The sequence below is a fragment of the Aethalodelphis obliquidens genome, unplaced genomic scaffold (assembly GCF_003676395.1).
Source record: "Aethalodelphis obliquidens isolate GAN/ISIS:26980383/991018 unplaced genomic scaffold, ASM367639v1 scaffold20, whole genome shotgun sequence".
Taxonomy (NCBI): Eukaryota; Metazoa; Chordata; class Mammalia; order Artiodactyla; family Delphinidae; genus Aethalodelphis; species Aethalodelphis obliquidens.
Genome location: NW_020837964.1, coordinates 12,416,546 through 12,440,112, shown reverse-complemented (window position 1 = coordinate 12,440,112; position 23,567 = coordinate 12,416,546). Strand labels below are relative to the sequence as shown.

At 40.2% G+C, this 23,567-nt stretch overlaps 1 protein-coding gene across 14 annotated transcripts in view; it reads left to right on the top strand.

The window, feature by feature from the left end:
* Window positions 1-18,760, top strand: part of ZFP1 (ZFP1 zinc finger protein) — a 63,417-nt gene extending 44,657 nt beyond the window's left edge. For 3 of the 14 annotated variants that reach the window (XM_027119254.1, XM_027119256.1, XM_027119253.1), the window contains 2 exons: window positions 13,782-13,908; window positions 15,535-18,760. In XM_027119254.1, the coding sequence (XP_026975055.1) occupies window positions 13,782-13,908; window positions 15,535-16,616 (1,209 nt within the window). In that variant the 3' untranslated portion in view covers window positions 16,617-18,760. Of the gene's footprint in view, window positions 1-7,167; window positions 7,209-13,781; window positions 13,909-14,085 lie in introns of those variants that run through there. The other 11 variants (XM_027119265.1, XM_027119255.1, XM_027119263.1 and 8 more) reach the window with 11 other exon arrangements.
* Window positions 18,761-23,567: the final 4,807 nt, after the last annotated feature.

The following is a 23,567-nucleotide window of genomic DNA, read 5'->3' as shown; positions in this document are numbered from 1 at the left end:
TTTTTTTTTTTTGTGGTACACGGGCCTCTCACTGTTGTGGCCTCTCCCATTGTGGAGCACAGGCTCTGGAGGCGCAGGCTTAGTGGCCATGGCTCACGGGCCCAGCCACTCCGCAGCATGTGGGATCTTCCCAGACCGGGGTACAAACCTGTGTCCCCTGCATCAGCAGGTGGACTCTCAACCACTGCGCCACCAGGGAAGCCCTATTCTGGGTCTTTTTGTGTTTCCATACAAATTAAAAAAATTCTTTTCCTACTTCTGTGAAAAAATGCCATTGGTCATTTGATAAGGATTGTGTTGAATCTGTAGATTGCTTTAGGTAGTATGGTCATTTTGACAGTATTGATTCTTCCACTCCAAGACCATGGTATATCTCTCATATGTGTCATGTTTGATTCCTTTCATCAGTATCTTACAGTTTTCTCAATACAGGTCTTTTGCCTCCTTAGGTAGGTTTATTCCTAGGTATTTTATTCTTTTTGATGAGATGGTAAATGGAATTGTTTCCTTAATTTCTCTTTGTGATCTTTCGTTTTTAGTGTATAGGAATGCAATAGATTTCTGTGTATCAATTTTGTATCCTGCAACTTTACCAGATTCATTGATGAGCTCTAGTAGTTTTCGGTAGCATATTTAGGATTTTCTAAGTATAGTATAATGTCATCTGCAAACAGTGACAGTTTTACTTCTTGTTTTCCAATGTGGATTCCTTTTATTTCTTTTTATTCTTCTATTTCTGGGACTAGGACTTCCAAAACTATGTTGAATAATAGTGGCGAGAGTGGACATCCTTGTCTTGTTCCTGATCTTAGAAGAAATGCTTTCAGTTTTTCACCATTGAGAATGATGTTAGCTGTCGGTGTGTCGTATATGGCCTTTATTATGTTGAGGTAGGTTCCCTCTAGGCCCATTTTCTGGAGAGATTTTTATCATAAATGGGTGTTGAATTTTGTCAAAAGCTTTTTCTGCATCTATTTTTTTTTCAGTTTGTTTTTTGTTTGGTTTTTTTTAATGTGGACCATTTTTAAAGTCTTCATTGAATTTGTTACAATATTGCTTCTGTTTTTTATTTTTTTTGTTTGTTTTGTGGCCACAAAGCATGTAGGATCTTAGCTCCCCAACCAGGGATTGAACCTGCACCCCCTGCATCAGAAGGCGAAGTCTTAACCTCTAGACCACCAGGGAAGTCCCTTTTTCTGCATCTATTGAGATAATGTGGTTTTTATTCTTCAAGTTGTTAATGTGGCATATTCTTCAGGTTGTTAATTCAGTGGTTTGCAGATATTGAAAAATCCTTGCATCCCTGGGATAAATCCCACTTGATCATGATCCTTTTAATGTATTGTTGGATTTGGTTTGCTACTGTTTTGTTGAATTTTTGCATCTATGTTCATGAGTGATACTGGCCTGTAGTTTTCTTTTTTTTGTGGTATCTTTGTCTGGTTTTGGTATCAGGGTGATGGTGGCCTTGTAGAATGAGCTTGGGAGTGTTCCTTCCTCTGCAATTTTTTGGAAGAGTTTCAGAAGGATAGATGTTAACTCTTAATGTTTGATAGAATTTGCCTGTGCAACCATCTGGTTCTGAACTTTTGTTTATTGGAATTTTTTAAATCACAGTTTCAATTTCAGTACTTGTGATTGGTCTGTTCATGTTTTGTATTTCTTCCTGGTTCAGTCTCGAAGGTTGTACCTTTCTAAGAGTTTGTCCATTTCTTCTAGGTTGTCCATTTTATTGGCGTATAGTTGCTTGCAATAGTCTCTTATGAGCCTTTGTATTTTTGTGGTGTTTGTTGTAACTTTTTCATTTCTAATTTTATTGATTTGAGCACTCTCCCTTTTTTCTTTTTTTCTTTTTTTTTTTTTTGCGGTACGCGGGCCTCTCACTGTTGTGGCCTCTCCCGCTGCGGAGCACAGGCTCCAGACGCGCTGGCTCAGCGGTCACGGCTCACGGGCCCAGACCCTCCGCGGCACGTGGGATCTTCCTGGACCGGGGCATGAACCCATGTGTCCTGCATCGGCAGGCGGACTCTCAACCACTGCGCCACCAGGGAAGCCCTCCCTTTTTTTTCTTGATGAATCTGGCTAAAGGTTTATCAATTTTGTTTACCTTTTCAGAGAAACAGCTTTTAGTTTCATTGATCTTTTCTTTAATTTTGTCTCTATTGCGTTTATTTTGCTCTGATCTTTATGATTTCTTTCCTTCTGCTAATTCTGTGTTTTGTTTGTTGTTTTTTCTCTAGTTTCTTTAGGTGTAAGGTTAGGTTGTTTTTGTGAGATTTCTCTTGTTTCTTGAGGTGAGAATGCTTTGCTATAAACTTCCTTCTTAGAACTGCTTTTGTTTTGTCCCATAGGTTTTGGATTGTCATGCTTTTGTCTTAATTTGTCTCTGGGTTTTTCTTGATTTCCTCTTTGATTTCTTCAGTGATCCATTTGTTGTTTAGTAGCATATTGTTTAGCCTCCATGTGTTTGTGTTTTTTGCAGTTTTTTTCTTGTAGCTGATTTCTAATCTTACAGTGTTGTGTTCAGAAAAGATGTTTGATATGATTTCAATTTTCTTAAATTTACTGAGGCTCGCTTTGCCTCCGGCATGTGATCTGTCCTGGAGAATGTTCCACGTGCACTTGAGAAGAAAGTGTATTCTGCTACTTTTGGATGGAATGCTTTATAAATATCAATAAGTCCATGTGGTCTAATGTGTCATTTAAGGTCTGTGTTTCCTTATGGATTTTGTCTGGATGATCTGTCCATTGATGTAAGTGGGGTGCTCAAGTCCTTCACTATTACTGTGTTACTGTCGATTTCTCCTTTTATGGCTGTTAGTAATTTGCTGTATATATTGAGGTGCTTCTAGGTTGGATGCATATGTGTTTGCAATTGTTATATCTTCTTTTTGGATTGATCTCTTGATCATTATGTACATCCTTCTTTGTCTCTTGTAACATTCTTTATTTTAAAGTCTAGTTTGTCTGATATTAGTATTGCTACTCCAGCTTTCTTTTGATTTCCATTTGCATGGAATACTTTTTTGCATCCCCTCACTTATAGTCTGTATGTGTCCCTACATCTGAAGTGGGTCTCTTGTAGACAGCATATATACATGTCTTGTTTTTGTAGCTATTCAGCCAGTCTGTGTCTTTTGGTTGGAGCGTTTAATTCATTTAAATTTAAGATAATTACTGATATGTATGTCCTTATTGCCTTTTTGTTGTTTTGGGGTTGTTTTCTTAGGTCTTTTTTCTTCTCTTCCTCTTTTGTGCTTTTCTCTTGTGATTTGGTGACTATTTTTAGTGTTGTGTTTGGATTCTTTTTTGTGTGTATATCTATTGTAGATTTTTGGTTTGTGGGTACAAAAGATTTTGATGTATCAGTCTATATGTATACAAAATTGTTTTTAAGTTGCTGGTCTTTTAATTTCAAGTATATTCCCAATACGCTACATTTGTACTCCTCTTCTAACTGTTGCTGGTTTTGATAGCATATTTTTGTGTGGATGATTTCCTACCTTTATGTTTGCCTTTACTGGTGAGCTTTGCCATTTGTAATTTTCTGGTTTCTAGGTGTGGGTTTTTCTTTCCCACCTAGAGAAGTTCCTTTAGCATTTGTTGTGAAGACCTTTTGGTGGTGCTGAATTCTCTTAGCTTTTGCCTGCTGTAAAGCTTTCAATTTCTCCATTGAATCTGAATGAGATCCTTACTGGGTATAGTATTTCTGGTTCTAGGTTTTTCCCTTTCATCACTTTAAATGTATCATGCCACTCCCTTCTGGGCTGCAGAGTTTCAGCTGGAAAATCAGCTGATAACTTTATGGGGATTCCCTTGTATGTAATTTGTTACTTTTCCCCTGTTGCTTTTAATATTTTCTCTTTGCCTTCAATTTTTGCCAGTTTGATTAGTATGTGTCTTGGCATGTTCCTCCTTGGGTTTATCCTGCCTGGGACTCTCTGTGCTTCCTAGACTTGGGTGAATGCTTCCTCTCCCATGTAAGGGAAGTTTTCAGCTATTATTTCAAATACTTTCTAGGCCCTTTCTCTCCTCTCCTTCTGGAACCCCTATAATGTGAATGTTGGTGCATTTAATGTTGTCCCTAGATGTGTCTTAAACTGTTGTCAGTTTTTTTTCATTTTTTTCTTTATTGTGTTCCATGACAGTGATTTCCACCATTCTGTCTTCCAGGTTACTTATCTGTTCTTCTGCCTCATTTATTCTGCTATTGATTCCTTCTAGTGTGTTTTTCATTTCTCTTATTGTATTGTTCATCTCTGTTTTTTAAATTTTCTAGCTTTTTGTTAAGCATTTCTTGTATCTTTTCAGTCTGTGTCTCAATTCTCTTTCCCATATCTTGGATCATCTTTACTGTCATTACCCTGAATTCTTTTTCAGGTAGATTGCCTGTCTCCACTTCACTTAGTTGTTCTTTTTTATCTTGTTCCTTCTTCTGGAACATATTCCTCTGCCATCTTGTTTTCTTTAACCTTCTATTTTTGCATTGCACAGCCTGCAGGATTGTAGCTCCTCTTGTTTCTGATGTCTGTCCCCTGGTGGATGAGGCTGGTCTAAGAGGCTTGTGCAGGCTTCCTGTTGGGAGGGTCTGGTGCCTTCCCACTGGTGGGTGGGGCTGGGTCTTATCTATCTGGTGGGCAGGGCCATGTCAAGGGGCATGCCTATAGGCGGCTGTGGGTTTAGAAGACTTTAAGTAGCCTGACTGCTGATGGATGGGGCTGTGTTCCCACCCTGTTGGTTGGTTGTCCTGTGGTGTCCCAGCACTGGAGCCTTTGGGCTATCTGGTGGGGCCAGGTCTTGGTGTCAAAATGTTGGCCTCCAAGACAGCTCACGCCAATGAATACTCCTCAGTTTCTTCACCACCAGTGTCCTTGTCCTTGCAGTGAGCCACAGCTGCCCCCCACCTCCCCAGGAGACTCTCCAAGACCAGCAAGTAGGCCTCTGAGGCTCTTATGAAGTCACTGCTTTTTCCCCAGGTCCTGGTGTGCACACGAAACCTTGTGTGTGCCATCCAAGAGTGATATTTCTGTTTCCCCCAGTCCTGTGGATTTCCAGCAATCAAGCCCCACTGGCCTTCAAAGCCAGATGCTCTCAGGGCTCCTCCTCCCAATCCAGACCCCCAGACCGGGGACCCTGTCATGGGACTCAGAACTCTCACTCCTGTGGGAGAATCTTTGTGAATATATTTTCCAATTTGTGGGTCGCCCACCTGGCAGCTATGGGATTTGATTGTATCAGGAATGCACCCCCCCTACTGTCTCGTTGCAGCTTCTTCTCTGTCTTTGGAAGTAGAGTATCTTTTTTGGTAGGTTCCAGTCCTTTTTTGTCAGTGGTTGTTCAGCAGTTAGTTGTGATTTTGGTGTTTCCGTGAAAGGAGGTGAGGTCAGGTCCTTCTACTCCACCATCTTGTCCAGGCATCCCTGCCTCTAGAGTCACAGGCTGTATATCTACCTTTTTATGATTAGCATTTTCATGGTATATCTTTTCCATTTTTTTTGCTTCAACCTATTTGTGTTCCTATATTTATAGTGTGTTTCTTACCTCTAAGTAACATATAGTTGGGTCATAGTTTTTATCCAGCCTGACCGTCTTTTAATTGACTTATTATTTTGTCTGTAATTAAGTTCATTATACAGTTGGATTTAAGTCTGTCATCTTACTGTTTGTTTTTCATCTGTGCTATATGTGTCTTTTTTCCTTTGTGTGTTTTTTTAAGAAAATGGTTTCTCTAGGGATTACAGTTTCTATACTGTAGTAATCACCTCAAATTAGGATTATACCATCTCACTACAATCCAAGAGCAGAAATCAGTATACTGCAGTGAATTCTTAAAGCTTTTGTTTATCTGTGTATGCCTTTATTTTGAAAAGTATTTTCCCTGGGCATAGAATTCTAGGGTTAATTTTTGTTTCAGTACTTTAAACATGAATTCCATTTCTGTCTCACATGTGTGGTTTCCATTAAGAAATAATTCTTCATTTTTATTGTTCTTCCCTAAAGGAAGTGCGTCTTTTTTTTCTTCTTTCTTTTGGCCACACTGTGCAGCATGCAGGATGTTAGTTCCCTGGCCAGAGATCGAACCTGCACCCCCCCTGCAGTGGAAGCACAGAGTCTTAACCACTGGACTGCCAGGGAAGTCCCCCTCTGGCTTCTTTTAAGATATTCTTTCTCTGACACTCAGCAGTTTGAATGTGATGTATTTAGGTATAATTTTCTTTGTATTTATTCTCCTTGGGCTTTACTGAGTTTCTTAGATTTGTGGTCATTGCCTTTTATCAAATTTGGAATATTCTCAGCTATTATTTCTTCAAATATTGTTTCTGTCCCATTCTTTTTTCCTCTTCTTCTGGGACTACACATTATCCTTTTTTGTTTTTCCTTTTAGCATTTTAAGGAATGGTGCATTAGACTTTTATGGCCATGCTTCACATCTTGTTAATGCTTTGTCTTTCCCCCCATTTTTTTCTCTTCTGCTTCAGTTTGAATATCTTCTATTTACCTGTCTTCAAATTCACAATTCTTATCTTCTGCTGGGTCTAGTCTACTCTTAAGACTATACAATGAGTTAATTTCAGTTAAAAACTACATTTTGCAGTTCTACAATGTCCATTTGCTTTCTTTTTGTAGATTCCAGTTTTTTGTTGAAATATTTTCACTGCATTGTTTATCTTTTTTTCTATATTTTTAACATATTACTTGTACAGTTAATCTTAACTGTTTGTATGCTAACTCTAATACATGAATTATCGCTATGTCTGTTCTTGACTTTCTTGGTTTTTTGTCTTTTAATTGCTTTTTGATTTTTTTGCATGTCTAGTAATTTTTGTGTGTTGGACATGTTGTATGGTGCATAATTCCCTCTAAAGAATGTAAAGTTTTATTCTGCCAATAACTTAACTATCTGGTGGAACAAAACTGTTATACTCTGCTAGTTCTCCTGGAGGCTTGCCTTCCACCTGCACATGTTAGGAGCCAGCCAAAGATCTGAGGTGAATTTTTTTTTTTTTCTTTTGCGGTACACGGGCCTCTCATTGTTGTGGCCTCTCCCATTGCAGAGCACAGGCTCCGGATGCGCAGGCTCTGCGGCCATGGCTCACGGGCCCAGCCGCTCCGTGGCATGTGGGATCTTCCCGGACCGGGGCACGAACCCGTATCCCCTGCATCGGCAGGCGGACTCTCAACCACTGCACCACCAGGGAAGCCCTGAGGTGAATTTTATGCAGAATTTTAGAGCCCCTTCTCTATGGCTTCCTATCTCCATTACTCTGCCCCCAAATCCCAGTTGTTCTGCAGACCCAAATCCAATTTTTATTTATTCCATGTAGCAATACTGTCACTTTCTGCTTGATTTCTATTTCTCTGTGCCATAGTCTAGAAAATATCTTTAGGGACATTTTGCTGGATATAAAACTCAAGATTGATCATTTTTGCCTCTCAGCACTTTTATCATTGGTGTGAATGTTTAGTTCCCTTCATGCTCACCCATCTTTTCAATAATTGTAGCCCTGCAGTGGTTGCTTTCCAGTACCTGCAAACTGTTTTATTTATTTGCCCAGCTTTTGTTGTTTTCTTCTTTCAGAATTTTGAAGTCATTGCTTTTTGGTGTTGTATTTCAACAAGTACAAAGTCCTGTCTATTTATCAGAATGTGACCTGTTCAGTTCTCTCCTGAAACTTATAGGCTTTTCTCCTTTATCCCAGGGTTCTAAATTTTTCTGATTTCTCTTCCTGTTTGCCTAGTAATTCATAAAATATTTTTATTTTTCTTTCTTTTTACTATTTTTTATTTTTTCTTACCATTTTCTTTGGGTTGAGCTCCAAGGAAGTTTGTCACTTACCTGTGTTTGGTTTGATTCTGTTAAGTATGAAAATGCACAGAAATACAGATAAAAGCATATTAGGTTGAGCTATATGAAATTGCCATTTTTGTATGTCCAAATAGTTGAATGTCATCACTTGCAATACAGTTCATTCTAATAACTATCAACCAGTTACACCATCCAGTAGTCAATATTTATCATCTTGGCTTATTTGCCTCCACACATAATGTTTTTTCCTGTTTGTTACACAATTCATACATGAATTCTGTCTCTTACTCTCTCTCACTATATCATGGTTCTGCCCTCCTAGCATGCTGTCACTGCTGGTATTAGGTCACCTCACTCAATGCTAAAATCTTTTTGACTATTAAAGCCAGTCTCCTCACTTTAGAGGTAGCCAGTTCTCTTTTCTGATATTTTTATATTCATTAAGTAGAATTTGAGGATCATGGTATATACATATTTTTAGAATTTTGTTTTAACTAATTAGTGATGTTCCTGGGCTAGCCGTTACAATGCCTTTTATTTTCAAGCTTTGTGTTATTTAAGTTTGTCTCTTGTAAAAAGTATGTTGTTGTTTTTGTTGTTGTTTTTAAACTTCTCTGAAGGTCTTAATCTTTTATGAAATGTTTTCAAATCTCAGTGTCCCTAGATCAAGTTTTATTGGAACACAGCCATGTCCATTTGTTTACATATTGTCTGTGCCTACTTTTGTGGTAAAACAGCCAACTTGATTAGTTGTAGTTGAGGCTACATACTGTCTACAAAACCTAAAATATTTACTAATTGGCCCTGTATAGAAAATATTTGCCAACTCACATTCTAGTATTATGAGCGCTTTGAGGGTATTCTGTTACTTTCTGGTTTCCAGTGTTTGTATTGAAACAACAGAAAACAATGTATTTTTTTTCTTCTGAGATTGTTAGTTTTTTTATGATGTGCCTAAATGTGCTTTTCTTTATATTTATTCCTGGGGTTAGAGGTATTCTATAGTCTGATGTGAGCTCTTCCAGAAAATTCTCAGCCATTATCTCTTCAAATATGTTTCTGTTGCATCTTGCTTCTCTTACTGGGGCTCCAGTTGCAAGTATATTAGACCTTTACTTTGTGCCACATATCTCTTAGGCATTTTGATGTGTTTTCCATCCTTTGTTCTTTTTCTATTTCAGTCTGGATATTTCTCACTGACCTATCATCAGGTTTACTAATCATCTCTTCAGTTGAATCTAACCTGCTATTAAATCCAATTATATATATTTTCTAAGATTTTTTTTTCTACTCAGTTTTACGGCTGTGCTGTTCCTTTCTTTTGTGAAAGGTTATTTAGCCCATGACTTATGCCTCTGTGATGATGAGTCACATTGTGTCTCTACTTACATTGTACTGACAATGTAGTGATGATTTTACTTATACTTACTCCATGAATAGAGTGACCATATCCTGGATGCTGAAGAGCTAAATTACCACTAATAAGACCAATACCAAAATGCAGATAAATTGTCAGGAACAAGTTCAGCCAGAATTGATCTGGGAATCAATTGTATTCCCAATTGTTATTATTGTTTGTAATGCAATAAAAAGCATTTTTAATGAAGAGACAAGAATACTAGGGCATGCATGACATCTCAGGAAAATAAGCCACATTTTAGGATTTACCAGATATTACCAAATTTTTTTGTATAATCTGAGTACAGTTCAGATGCTGTATTATTTTAGCTAGCTACTTAGGATATTGCTATAGGAATTGTGTGGCATGGCTCTTCAGGAAGCAAGAAAATAGTGGGAGAAAAATTTGAATACTGAGCACCATTCAGTTAGCATTGTTTTTTGTTTTTTATAAGTTTATTTATTTATTTTTGGCTGTGTTGGGTCTTTGTTGCTACACGCAGGCTTTCTCTAGTTGCGGTGAGCGGGGGCTGCTCTTTGTTGTGGTATGCAGGCTTCTCATTGCGGTGGCTTCTCTTGTTGCAGAGCACAGGCTCTAGGCACGCGGGCTTCAGTAGTTGTGACACGCGGGCTCAGTATTTGTGGCTCACAGGCTCTAGAGCACAGGCTCAGTAGTTACGGTACTCAGGCTTAGTTGCTCCACAGCATGTGGGATCTTCCCGGACCAGGGCTCGAACCCGTGTCCCCTGCACTGGCAGGTGGATTCTTAACCACTGCGCCAACAGGGAAGTCCCCAATTAGAATTCTTTTTGTTTTATTTTATTTTATTTGAGTCCCTAACTTGTACTCATGTATTTTGTGCTAACAGAAATACAGAGATACAATTTCTGGTCTAAAAAATCATAACATCTAATGGGGAGAGTAAAAGAAATAGGGCACATTTTTTAAAAAAGGAAAGAAAAAAGAAAGCAGAGTGAAATATATGCCACAAGAGACATACAAATAAAGCACTCCAGGTTTAAAAGAGAGTAGGGACTCAAATTATGGAAGATCACATCTAAGTGATCTGTGATGTGTCCTAAGTGGGAGAATCTGTGCATAGAGAGGGGAGTCAGGGGAGAGAGGGATGGAAGAGGAATTTGAATGGTGTTGAATGCTAGGCAGTCATAGTTTATTTCAAGACATAATGGATGATGTTTCTAATCAAGGTAATTGTATGAGTAGAGCTATACTTTAGAAAAATCACGTTAGCTTTATAATGTGGAGTAGATGAGAATGAGAGGAGACAGGAAATAAGAGTTAGGAAGCTTTTGTAATAGCTGGGGTGGCAGTGGAAAGAGGAAGCAAAGATAAGACTTGAGGGGTTCTATAGCTTGCCTACAAGGGTGAAGAGTGGTCTTGGGTCTTGTGTCCTTAGTACTTAATTTAGTCCCTGGGAAATTTCCTAGTGTTCCTATTTTTAAAGCTATAATTTCAGAAGTGATCTGGAAGTGGGAATAAATATTTACTACTGGGAAAATCTTGACTCCATGATTGTTGACCTCAATATCATTGATCTCAGGCATAGATGACCCACCGCTGGCATTCTCTGCTCCCATGCCATGTGGCTAAAGATTCCTGTAAGATGTCATAAAATAATACTATTGGGTTACCTGAAAATTTGTGCAATATAACTAGGTCATTTGTAGTGCTCAGACCTTTATCTCATTTTTTTCTTACTTTCTGTGACTTTTCCTGAGGCTACAAGTTATGAGTGGGAGATGGTGGAAAGTCACTGGGGCATGTATTTTAAAGATGGTGACAAGCGTAATGTAGATTTTGGAGGTATTTGGAAAAAGGAGTGGTTAAGGAACTGGAGGTCATAACTGAAGAGGACAGTTACATGGATTCAGTAGACAGGGAATGTGAATAGGTTAAAGAGGATTCTTGTACTCAGAAGTAAATTTGTAGGTGAAGATTTTAGACGTTTAACAGTTTGAAGTGTTGAGGTCTGCTCTGGGTGTCAAATACACTAAATACACCTCTACTCGTGGCCATAGGATTTGTGCTCCGAACACCAAATTGATTCCACATCAAAACTGCATCTGTCATTGACAAAAGTAATTCTTTGAGGACGGTCATGTTTGACATCCCTTTTAGTCCTATACTATCAGAATTGTGTTTTATCTCTAATTTTTGGAGGTTTTTTGTTTGTATAGAGTATGGAAAACAGCATTGTGAGAAAAAATACAAAATATTTTCATATTTGATGGTAGAGTCATTTCTAAATCATTGTAACTTGAGCCAAAATGGTGTGCCACAGGTTTATTAACCCTTGTTGGTCTGGCAGCGATGCAAAAGTTCTTATTATACTTACCCTGTGGCCAAGTGAATGTAGATGATTTTTGAAAGTTATCAAATGGTCTTCAATTTTTTTCCTTATAACTCTTCTTGGTTTTCATTAGTCTTAGTTTTCTAGCTCATGACTCTTCATGTTTATATGCTTCAGCATGTCTTTTGTTCCACGCGGATTGTTTACTGTAGTGAAAAGTGTCATATATACATTCAGACCAAGAAATAAAAGTTAGCCAGCATTCTTGAAACCCGTGTGAAATCTTCCCTCTGTAGCTGGAATTAGTTCCTTTTCATTGCTTTATAGTACTGATGGTTTTAATGTACCACGACAAATTAATCTATTGATGAATGTTTGTTTTTCCAGTTTAGGGCTCTTATGTAAACTGCTGCTGTGGATATTGTTTTATTAAAAGTAATAGACTTAACTTTTAATTATTTTTTATTGAGGTATAATTGACATAACATTTTTAGTTTCAGTTGTACATTATTTGATATTTGTGTGTACTGTGAAGTGATCACCACAATAAGTCTAGTTAACATCCATCATCACCAGTTATAATTTTTTTTATGATAAGAACTTTCAAGATCTGTTAGCAACTTTCAAATCTGCAATACAGTATTATTAACTACAGTCCTCATACTGTACATTACATGATTTACTTTGTAACTATAAGTTTGTACCTTATGGCCCCTTTCATGCATTTCTCCTACCTCCACTCTCCAGCCTCTGGCAACCACCAATCTGTTCTCTGTATCTATGTGCTTGTTTTTCTTGCTTTTAGATTCTACATAGAATTGAGATCATATGGTTTTTGTCTTTCTCCGTCTGACTTATTTCATATAGCATAATTCCCTCAAGGTCCATCCATGTTGTTGCAAATAGCAAGACTCCCTTCTTTTTTATGGCTGAATATTCCATCCGTGGATACTTAGGTTGTTTCCGTATGTGACTTTTGTAAATAATGCTGAAATGAACATGGGGATAGTCATCCTTCAGTATCCTAGGGGCGTTGGTTCCGGGGACCCCCATGGATACCAAAATATGCAGATACTCAAGTCCCTTACATAAAAGGCATAGTATTTGCATATAACCCATATACATCCTCCCTTATACTTTAAATTATCTCTAGATTACTTAAAGTACCTACTACAATATAAGTGATAATAGTTGTAAGTGTAAATAGTTGTAAATGTCTTTTTTTATAATAGCCTTTTTTACAGGTGTGGTGATATTATTTCACTGTGGTTTTGATTTGTATTTCCCTGGTAATTAGTGATTTTGAACACCTCCTGTACCAGTTGGTCATTTGTATGTCTTCTTGGGAAAAACGTCTATTTATCTCCTCTGCCTTTTTGGTTTTTTTTTTTTTTTTTGCAGTACGCGGGCCTCTCACTGCTGTGGCCTCTCCTGTTACGGAGCACAGGCTCCGGACGCGCAGGCTCGGCCATGGCTCACGGGCCCAGCCGCTCTACAGCATGTGGGATCTTCCCGGCCCGGGGCACGATCCCCTGTCCCCTGCATCGGCAGGCGGACTCTCAACCACTGCGCTACCAGGGAAGCCCTCCTCTGCCCATTTTTTAATTGGATTGGGTTTTATTTTTTTCTTTGCTATATATTAACCCCTTAGCAGATACATGATTTGCAAATATTTTCTCCCATTTGGTAGGTTTTGCCTTTTCACTGTGTTGATTGTTTCCTTTACTGTGCAAAAGCTTTTTAGTTTGATGTAGTCTCACTTGTTTGTTTTTGCTTTTCTACCCTTTTTATGGCTTGGATATGGTAGAGTGATCTTTATTTATGCCTGATATTTTATCTTATAATTGAGATTTCATCTTCTGCCTTTAAATATTCAAAGCTTTAATTAACTCTTTAATATTGTCTAGTTTGAGACCACAAAAATAATACCTATATGAGCATCATCACTAACTGGTAACATTAAATACTGCATAATAATGTTTATGTAACTGTCTTCATATGTACATCTTCAGAGGAGAAACAATGTTTTAGTAATCTTAAATACCTGCTTAATATGACAGCACCAGAGATACAGGGGAATCTGAATAAATGCTTTAACTATTTATAAAAATATTTTTTGGAGACATGACAAAACAGTTGGTATCACATGTAAGTTTTTTTAAATGAATGATTCTTTTACAACATGGTAAGAGTAAGTTTTCATATGTCCTTCCTGCATCACCAAATGCTGATCATTTCAGAATGAATAGCAATATGCCATTTCAGGGATCAGTGTCATTTACGGATGTGACTGTGGACTTCACCCAGGAGGAATGGGAGCAACTGGACCCCTCCCAGAGGATCCTCTACATGGACGTGATGCTGGAGAATTACAGCAACTTACTATCAGTGGGTAAGGACAGCTTTCAGGTGTAGTTCGCAGTTCAATGTTGCCTAGTAGTGTTTAGGTCCTTTCTCAGTTACCAAAAATTATAAGATTCTGAATTGCTAAATGGTTTTGGTGTCAAGCTTCATGTATTTAAGCTGAGAGAGAGTGCAGACTCTGAAGTTCTACCTTCTTTATTTTCAGGCTTTCTGAAGTCCAAGCAGTTAGGAGCTGTGTTCCATTATCAAGTTCTCTGATATTATCAAACCAGATTTTCATGTTGGATCAGTGAGAAGAGTTATGGATACCAGAGTTAGAATTTCCAGTTCACAACTTTCTAGGGAAGATGTGGAAGGTCGGAAGGAGAATCAGATAGAAGCCAGTGGAAGTAATATCCTAGAGATTGTGAATGGGTTGGTATCTTTGAAATATTTTTTAGGAATCTATTTTTCAAATCCCTAAACCTTTAGAGGTAGCTGAGAACAGATGACTTGTGCACCTCATATCCTGAGTCATACCTCCAGATATCAGTCTCTTGCTGCTTAACGTTTTTCCTGTTTAATTTCTATAGCTTTTCACCTCTCACACTCAAGCCTTGATTCTTGCCTAACATGTTTTAAACCTTTGTTCAGTGATTAGTTCCTCTTTCATTAGTATTCTCACTTAGCCAGAATGGTGACTTCTATATTTTAGGTCATGGGAATTGGCTTAGTAGCCTCAAGGAAAATACAAACTTTTCAGTACAAGAGTGATGCAAATGGCAGCAGGATCACAAGAGTCAGGAATAACCAGTAATACAGAGATCAGAGTAAAGGTTCTTTAAGCATAGCTTGAGGCCGGGTAAATTTGATCCTTAAGATTCCTTCAAATAAAAGCAGGGACAAGATTGGTTTGAGGAAGAAATTAAACACATGAAAAGGAGAAATACAGGATACAGTGATGGAAACACTTTCTCTCTCCAACAACTTCAATAGAAAAAGTAGTGCAACCCGCAGTAGCAGTGAGCAATTCTGTCAAAAATATCTTAGATCCGTTTTATATTTCCTACAGAATCTATGAATTTCTGGATTTTGCCTTCCACTTGGAAAAGTCCTACTTGGGAGATTTGGAGCTCTGCATAGGGTTCTCTCTGCAAACCTGTGAGAAAGGTTGCCTTTAGGATGTTATTGGTGCAGATGAAAGAAGGAGAGAAAAGGGGAAGGAGCCTCGAGCATGTAGGTGAGGTGGCCATCCGACCACAGTAATTCAGAGTCTCAGTGTTGGCTGCTCAACTTAGACCTGCCTGGGTTTTTTCCCTTAACATTTCCTTATTTTCTTGGTCTGTACCAACTGGTGTCCTTGAGGACACCAAATAGACTTTGTCTCTGGAATTGCCAGCCTTCTTACATCATTTGTTTTTATTTATTTCCCTTCACCCACTTTTAAGGCCGTTTTGTAATCTGGCAGTGCTATTTGTGCCCATTTTGCCACAGGCTTTGTCTTTTTCTTTCAGAGTTTAAGAGCTAGGAGCACTTGGAACTGGGGACTTTTTTATACTGGAAGACTGGGTCCCAAACTAAAGAGGTAGCCCTACAATGGAACATTTGTGGAGTCTTCACATTCCGTAACATTGTGGTGAAAGGGTTGACAGATATTTCATGTGCTCTTTCCTAGAGGTATGGAAGGCTGATGACCAGATGGAGAGGGACCACAGAAACCCAGATGAGCAGGCAAGGCCATTTATAATCTTTAAGAACCAAACCCCAATTGAAGAAAGAGATAATCTCTTTGGCAAAACATTTAATCTTAGCACAGACTTTGTTTCTTTAAGACAAGTACCCTATAAATATGACTTATATGAAAAAACTTTGAGATATAATTCAGACTTACTTACTAGCGATAGAAGCTATATAAGAAAGAAAGACGACGACTGTAATGGATTTGGAAAAGCACTCCTCTATCTGAAGCAAGAGAAAACCCATACTGGAGTGGAATACTCTGAATATAATAGAAGTGGAAAAGCCTTCAGCCATAAAGAAGGCATTTTTAAACACCAGAAAATCAGAAATTTGGTGCAACCTTTTATCTGTAATTATTGTGACAAGGCATTCTCATTTAAATCACTCCTTATTAGTCATAAGAGAATACATACTGGAGAAAAACCTTATGAATGTAACGTGTGTAAGAAAACCTTCTCCCATAAGGCAAACCTCATTAAACATCAGAGAATCCATACTGGGGAGAAACCCTTTGAATGTCTTGAATGTGGAAAAGCTTTCACCCACCAGTCAAACCTCATTGTACACCAGCGAGCACATATGGAGAAGAAGCCCTACGAATGCAGTGAATGTGGCAAGACCTTTGCCCAGAAATTTGAACTTACTACACACCAGAGAATTCATACTGGAGAACGACCCTATGAGTGTAATGAATGCGCCAAAACCTTCTTCAAGAAATCAAACCTCATTATACACCAGAAAATTCACACAGGGGAGAAACGCTATGAGTGCAGTGAATGTGGAAAATCCTTTATCCAGAACTCACAACTCATTATACATATGAGAACTCATACCGGAGAAAAACCCTATGAATGTACTGAATGCGGCAAAACATTCAGCCAGAGGTCAACTCTTAGATTACATTTGCGAATCCACACAGGAGAGAAACCATATGAGTGTTCTGAATGTGGGAAGGCCTTCAGCAGGAAGTCCCGACTCAGTGTCCATCAGAGGGTTCATACCGGGGATAAACCCTGAGACTGCAGCCAGGTTGTACTGTGAGAACCCTTCCAATAGGGAGAAACCTTGCAAAGGTGCTGAAGGAACATGGGAACTCATACTGAGAGACAATCTGTCAACTCAAAGTGTGTAAAAATGAGGTCCCCTAAGAACAATATTGTACTGATAGTTAGGTATATGATACCCAACTAAAGAATACATATCAGAATATATCCAATTGTAAATAGACGTACTTGGCTGTATTACAGTGAGTTTTTTAAAATCTTGAATAATTCATTCAATAATGAAATATTCTGGGCAGCAAGCAGCATAAAGGAGCTAGAGACAGTACCCTAGGAATTGAGTGGTTATGTGTGAGAATATGCCACCAAAAAAAACTGTATTTTAGATCTGCACATGTAAATTTAACAGACACTAAGAGTTTGGAATTCTTGTCTTGATAATCAAATTAGGACACATCAAACATGATTTTCCATACTGAACATGTGTTTTTCAGTACCTTTACAATCCTGTCTGCATTCCAGATGAAACACATAACAGATTTCCATAGCATGTAGCATATGTTTTCTCCTCCTCCTTGCTGGCATATATAAGTTGGTATGACCATTGTTATTGAGCTGCCTCTTCAATCAACAGAAGACAATGTTGTTGAAGTTTTAACCTGGGTTTGCTGAAGATTTCCTAGAAGTATTATTGACATAAATATGCAAGTGTGAGATAATTAAGAGAGACTGAAGAGTGAAAGGCAGCAGATGTGGGTTCTGTCACTCAGTGTGCACCAGGGAATAAATGGGCTGTGTAAAGCATAGCCACACCCATCATGCTCTTGTTATTTTCCACTGGGATATTTACATACAAATGCAAATGCATGTCTTTTACCAAAATATTGTATAACCCAGAAACTACATGTATTTTTGGGTGTTTCGCTATTTCCCTTAATATTTTATAAATTGTCTTGCAAAAAATAGGATGCATATGTAGTTCAAATGTTACATTTCAGAGACTTTAGAGGAAAAATAATTTAAGAAACTGTCAATAAATGTCTTATATTGCTTTTTAAATTTTCCATGTGCTTAGTCCACTTTAGAAATAAATTTTTGCAGAATTCTCTTTAAAGGAGGCATTTCTTCCATGAATTTCACTATCATCAACCAAAAGCATTTCCCTTTGGAACCTGACTTAGCGTAAGTTACAACTTTGCTTTAAAGGCTCACAAACACTTCATAAATTAGACTTTAGTGATCTCCCCATATATTGATTATTAACCTTTAAAAATTTATTTTTGCATAACTCAAAGATTCCATTTTAGGCTTCATTTCAAATTCACCAGTTCCTGTCCTTATCCATCACAAATCATGCATTAGAATTGTAAATGGCCACTGTAACTGGCCTTTTTTTCTTTTGTTTTTGAAGATTATTGATGTGCTATGACTGTATATGAATGTGAATGATTTTTCTGAACAAATTTATCAGAATATCCGTAGTCCAGTAAGTCTTTGTCTTTCTAAATTGTCATCTTATCTATAATAATGGCAAGGAAGCAAGGGAAGAGGTTAACTTCCTACACTGCTGTTAGAAATGCAAATTGTGACAACCTCCTTGGAAATAATTGACTCTGTCTTCTAACGTTAAGAACACACATGCAGTTGGCTCTTGAACAGCACCAGTTTAATATGCGCAGGTCTGCTTATACACGGATTGTTTTCAGTAAATGCTACAGTCCTACACAATCCATGGTTGGTTGAATCTGTAGATGCAGAACCTTGGATACGGAGGACTGACTTTATACTTGGGTTTTCGACTACACTGAAAATCCGTGCCTTTAACCCCTGTGTTATTCAAGGGCCAACTGTACTCTTCAACCCAGCAGACTCACTTCTGGGAATCCATCACTAAGAAAAAAAATAACGTGCCAGGACCTAAGACTATGTGTTTATCAATGTATATTGTAGTTTTTGGTAAGGACAAAAAAGGAAACAATGTGAATGACCATCAGTAAGGGAATGATTGAACAAACTGTGGTAAAGATATACCACAGCTGGACAGTATTCCATAGGAAAGAGCGTTTAGGGGCAAATGCCACCAAGACAGATGGGGGGAGGGGGGAGAGAAAAAGTGTGTGTGCGTGCCTCTGTGTGTGTGTGTGTGTGTGTGTGTGTGTGTGTGTACACCAAATTTTGTAAAATAAAAATCTAAAAATGTTGTGTTTATGTGTATTTGTATACGATTTTATGGGCCTGGAGAGTAGAATTCTCCAAAGTCAAAAATATAATTAACATTAATTTCAATGGAAAATTTTTCATGCATTCCTTAGTCTCTAACATTTGTTTATTCTGGAATACCAACATAACCCATTTAAGTGGACACAGTTAACTAACATGAGTTAACATAGCATGACATAAAGCAGTTCCCTTACTCTGTACGGTGGCCGGCTGCTGTGTTCTGCTCCAGCTTTCATGGCTGTGTTGTAGTCTTGAGCCTGGGTTCTCAACTAAAACACATATTTGACATTGTTGACATGATGGAACCTTTAATACAAAAAAAAAAGACTAGTAAAGACAGAAAAACCAATGAAAAAAATGCAGGGAATGCCAAGGGTATCATTACTCTAAATTAGCAAATAACAAATGCTTTGAGAAAATTCAGCATAAACACCTTTACAATTAAACAAATGACCATAGGGGTGACTGTCCTTTCATGAGCTGTTTGCTCCCAAGGCCTTAGAAATCCAGATCAGAACTCATAATTTTTTTAAAAAGTGCCTTGTAATCCTCATATACAGAAGTGGTCTTAGAGGAGGAGACTCCTGAAGACGAGTTCTTATAGCCTGGACATATGACTTTATTTCACCAACCTTACAGCAAGCTAGAAGGCAAGTTGTCATTTCACTGGTGAGGTGCAGGCCAAGAGGCGGGACAGTTTGCACAACAAATTCTACCTGTCTGACTCCAAAACCCATGCCCACTTACTTGACCCCGTGACATCTTCACTCCACTGATTTTTTTTTTTAATGTATTTATTTTTGGCTGTGTTGGGTCTTCGTTGCTGCACACGGGCTTTCTCTAGTTGCTGCGAGCGGGGGCTACTCTTCGTTGCTGTGTACGGGCTTCTCATTGCAGTGGCTTCTCTTGTTGCGGAGCATGGGCTCTAGGTGCGCAGGCTCAGTGGTTGTGGCTCACAGGCTTAGTTGCTCCGCAGCATGTGGGATCTTCCCGGCCCAGGGCTTGAATCCATGTCCCCTGCATTGGCAGGCGGATTCTTAACCACTGCGCCACCAGGGAAGTCCCCACTCCACTGATTTTAATTAGACATTTTCTTTCCATTTCCATAGATATCTTTTTCATAACTAGAGTGCTTAAGTATTTTAACTTTTCCACATTGTTTTATGCTCTATAAATCTAAAGTTGGGAACATCTTGGTATAAAGCCAGTGTGGCTAAATGGAATTGGTGTCACTCTACTGTTGGTATCAGGACTAGTCAAATGGGGCATAAGGTGACAGCACCATAGGCAGGAGGCACAAAGCTCGCAAAGACATGGAAATGTGAGACACTGGGTCCTCCTCAGGAGGTGGGGGCTTCGTGGGGTGCTGCTGGAGGTTTAGTCCCAGCCACCCCTGCTGTCTCCCCTGTCACATTCACTACTCTCGCCCACAGTCCATCTTCATCTCTTCAGCTGAGTGACCTACATAGAGCCCTGTGCCATCCCCAGGCCGTGTGTGGCTCAACCCCTTACCTGATTGTCACAGCAAATCCTGCTGGCCAAAGTACAGTGGACTCTTGGGACCTGGTCTCCACTCGACAGTCTTGCGACTTCATCCGGTCTGTTCTCTGGTGTTTGGAGAAGGAAACTCCATAGCTCATCCTGCTGAGCACAGTCAGGGAACCACGGCTGGGATCCCTCTGCTTAATTTTCCAGACCTCAGCTGGATGGTAGTGACCATCTTCTCCTCAGGTCTTAGCTCTCCTCCTGCCCCCAGAGAGAGGCTGCCCTTCTGCCTCAGACACACACATTGAATCATTTCATGTGTGACACATGTTTTAGTAATGTAGAACCCACCTTCCTCGGTAGTATAAGGACTGTCAGAATGTTAAACAAAATGCAACTAACAAGCCAAAACATATAAAAATGTTAGGGACTCGTGTGAAAGAACCCAGAGATGGGTACTGAAGAACCTAAGGGAGCATAAAACCCCATGAGACATCTGGACCATGGCTACTGACACCAATCATGGCAGCAGATGAGGAGACATTCATTCCAAAAAGACACTGTAAGCACCAACAAGGGAGCAGGCACTGTGGGCTTCTGGGGATATGCTGGTGAACAAGATAATACTATGACAGAGGACTCCTGCCCTTGGGGCATTTACATATGAGCAGCGCATCTCAGGAGCAGACAGACAACCCAGGCAGAGGATAGGTTCCCTGAAGCTGGAAATGCAGGTATGGGCTGGGCCTGTCCCTGTGAGAAAAATGAGAAGCCATAGTAGGGTCTTAAATAAGAAGTAGCAGCATCTGCTTTTTAAAAAGTAAATGAGCTTGATACTAACTGGGAGGAGAATTTGGGTAGAGCTGCCCAGAAGCAGAAACCCCCTCTCAGGAAGAGAAGCCTAAGAGATGGCGTTCTGCCAATTCATAGCTCCCATCTGACTGCTTTCAACAAAACTCCTTCAGAGAGTAAGCAGTGTTTCCTCCTGTTACTGACTGTTGGCAATTAGTGAGAAACCATCTTGCAAGGATCCAGGTTCACTTCCTTCTGCCTTCCTAGATCTGTTCCTAGTGTCTTCTGGTGTTTTCCCTATTCCTCCTGCCTCCAGCCTATCCAGACCCCTGAGGATTACCTATGTCCACCTCAGAACTGTGGAATTCCATGCCCTGAAAAACATTTACAGTAGTTCATGCAGGTTGTTTGGGGGTGGAGCTGACATTAGCACTTTTCCTTTGTCTGGTTGATGCTGAATGTGGGAGGAGGAAGTTATTCTGTGTCCCTGCAGGTTGCTGAGGCCATTACTGAAAGTGAGAAAACTTGGGGCAACAGGTGGGGCTTGATACATCTTAGGGAGATGAAGAGACACCAGGGCTGAGCAGAGACTGCCCCCTGAGATACGGGGAGTCCTGTCATGCGGGAAGTATGCACTTGAAGATAGCAGGAGGCCTGTGGGACTGTGGCCTCAGATTATTTTGCTCAGAGCAACAGACGGTATAATGCTGAAAACAAGCCAGGCTTTGTCTGTGATGAGGACCTACGGGCGGGCCTGGCTCTGATCAGCTGATTTGGCTCTTCTGGGTACAAGAGCAGCCTGAAGGGTAGGCACCGGACGGCTGAGCCTGAGTAAGGAAGAGGCAGCTGCGGGTTGCCCTGCTGAGACAAAAACTTTCATCGATGGAGCAGGCAACCTAGAGGAGCGGGTGGAAAAACGTGACCTCAAGGGGGTCAAGCTGGTGAGGATGTCAGTATGGCTCCCCTGTGGCCTCAGGAGGTCAAACAACAACAATAGCGACTGCCACCAGACCAGTAGTCGTAGTGGTCATAATAGTGAGACAAGCTGGGACCTGGGACCCTGGGCTGCAGTGCTTACACCTGGACAAACGTCTCCTGGAGCAACAAAATACGAAGAAATTATAAGGGACTAAAAACCCTGTGCTCGCACAGTTTGGGCAAATTATGGACAACAAGGTACAAAAAGACAAAACCAAACCAAACCCAACTGCCACTTCTGAAGAGCTGGGAGCAAAAACAGGGTGTTGGGAGCAAAAGCAGGGTCCTGCGCATGCCCCCTGCACTCACCACCACCAGAGAGGGGGCAGACCAGCTAAGCCACCCCTCCAGCGTGACCCCTGGACACACCCCTACCCTCACCTCATATAAGGAACCAGCTTGCCCCCCCCCTTTATGGAGCGAGAAGGGGAACCTGTTACTTTTTCTCGCTCCCTCCTGCTGCAGCAGGGGCCCCAGTAAAGCCTTGCCTGAATTTCTTGTCTGGCCCCTATTGATTGGGGAAGGCCAAGAACCCTGTTCTGTATCAGACTTAGTGGCACCCATCGTGGGGCACTTGGCCCACGTTGTTCCAGGGAGAGGATCTGGGCACCTCCAGGACCACCGAATGCAGCTTCCCTGTGAGTGGCAAGTGGCCACCTGAACGTCTTGTGTCAGCATCACCACATTTGGTAAGTCTGCCTTCCTGGCCCCTGGGGGCCTCAGTACCCTCATTCAGGCAACGCTTTCCCCTCCCCTTTGTCCATTTCCCTCTCCTGAAATCTCTCTACTTCTCCTTTCTCTGTCCTCTCCTACTTCTGTCCTGTGGTTCCGAGAGAGTGGATGTTGGGCAGCTACAGCATCACTCCTCCCAGCTTCTGAGACCTGCTCCCTCTGGCCGGCAGTGGCTCACCTTCATGGGTGACAAGCAGAGGTGGGAGAGGCTCGCCCCACACCATGCCGACACTGGTCCAGCAGGCTCTGCTTGATGGGAGATTTATGAACGATAGAGGTTCAAACCTCATATTGTGTACTGGCTGGAAGTCCTATCGTCCCAGTATTCCCACCTTTACTACTGTCTCTCTCTCTTTTTCAGTCTTTTCTGTTCCTCCTCCCTTTACTTCTCCATTGATCCTTATACCCGCACTCCCATCCCCTTTATCCTGAAAACTTCTTGTTTGTGTCTTTAAGTTTTTGTCATTGGTGTCTTTGTTTCATGTAGTTTTGTCTGTCCAGCTGCTCCTGCAAGTCTCTGCTGAAATTGTGGGCACGATGGAGCATTTAAGCCTTGAAATACAAATACAGCCCACATTACCTGAGACTCCAGCCTTGGGTTACTTGGTGGGATTTTAAAGAGCAAAAAAGAAAAGAGAGGCGCTTGCATTTCTCTCCTCTGCCTTTGCAATGTAGCTATTCTGCCTGGGCTCTCAGGAACTACCTGATCCATCTGTAGTCCCCCAGACTGAGGGAAAAAAGAGAGGCCTTTTTAAATTCA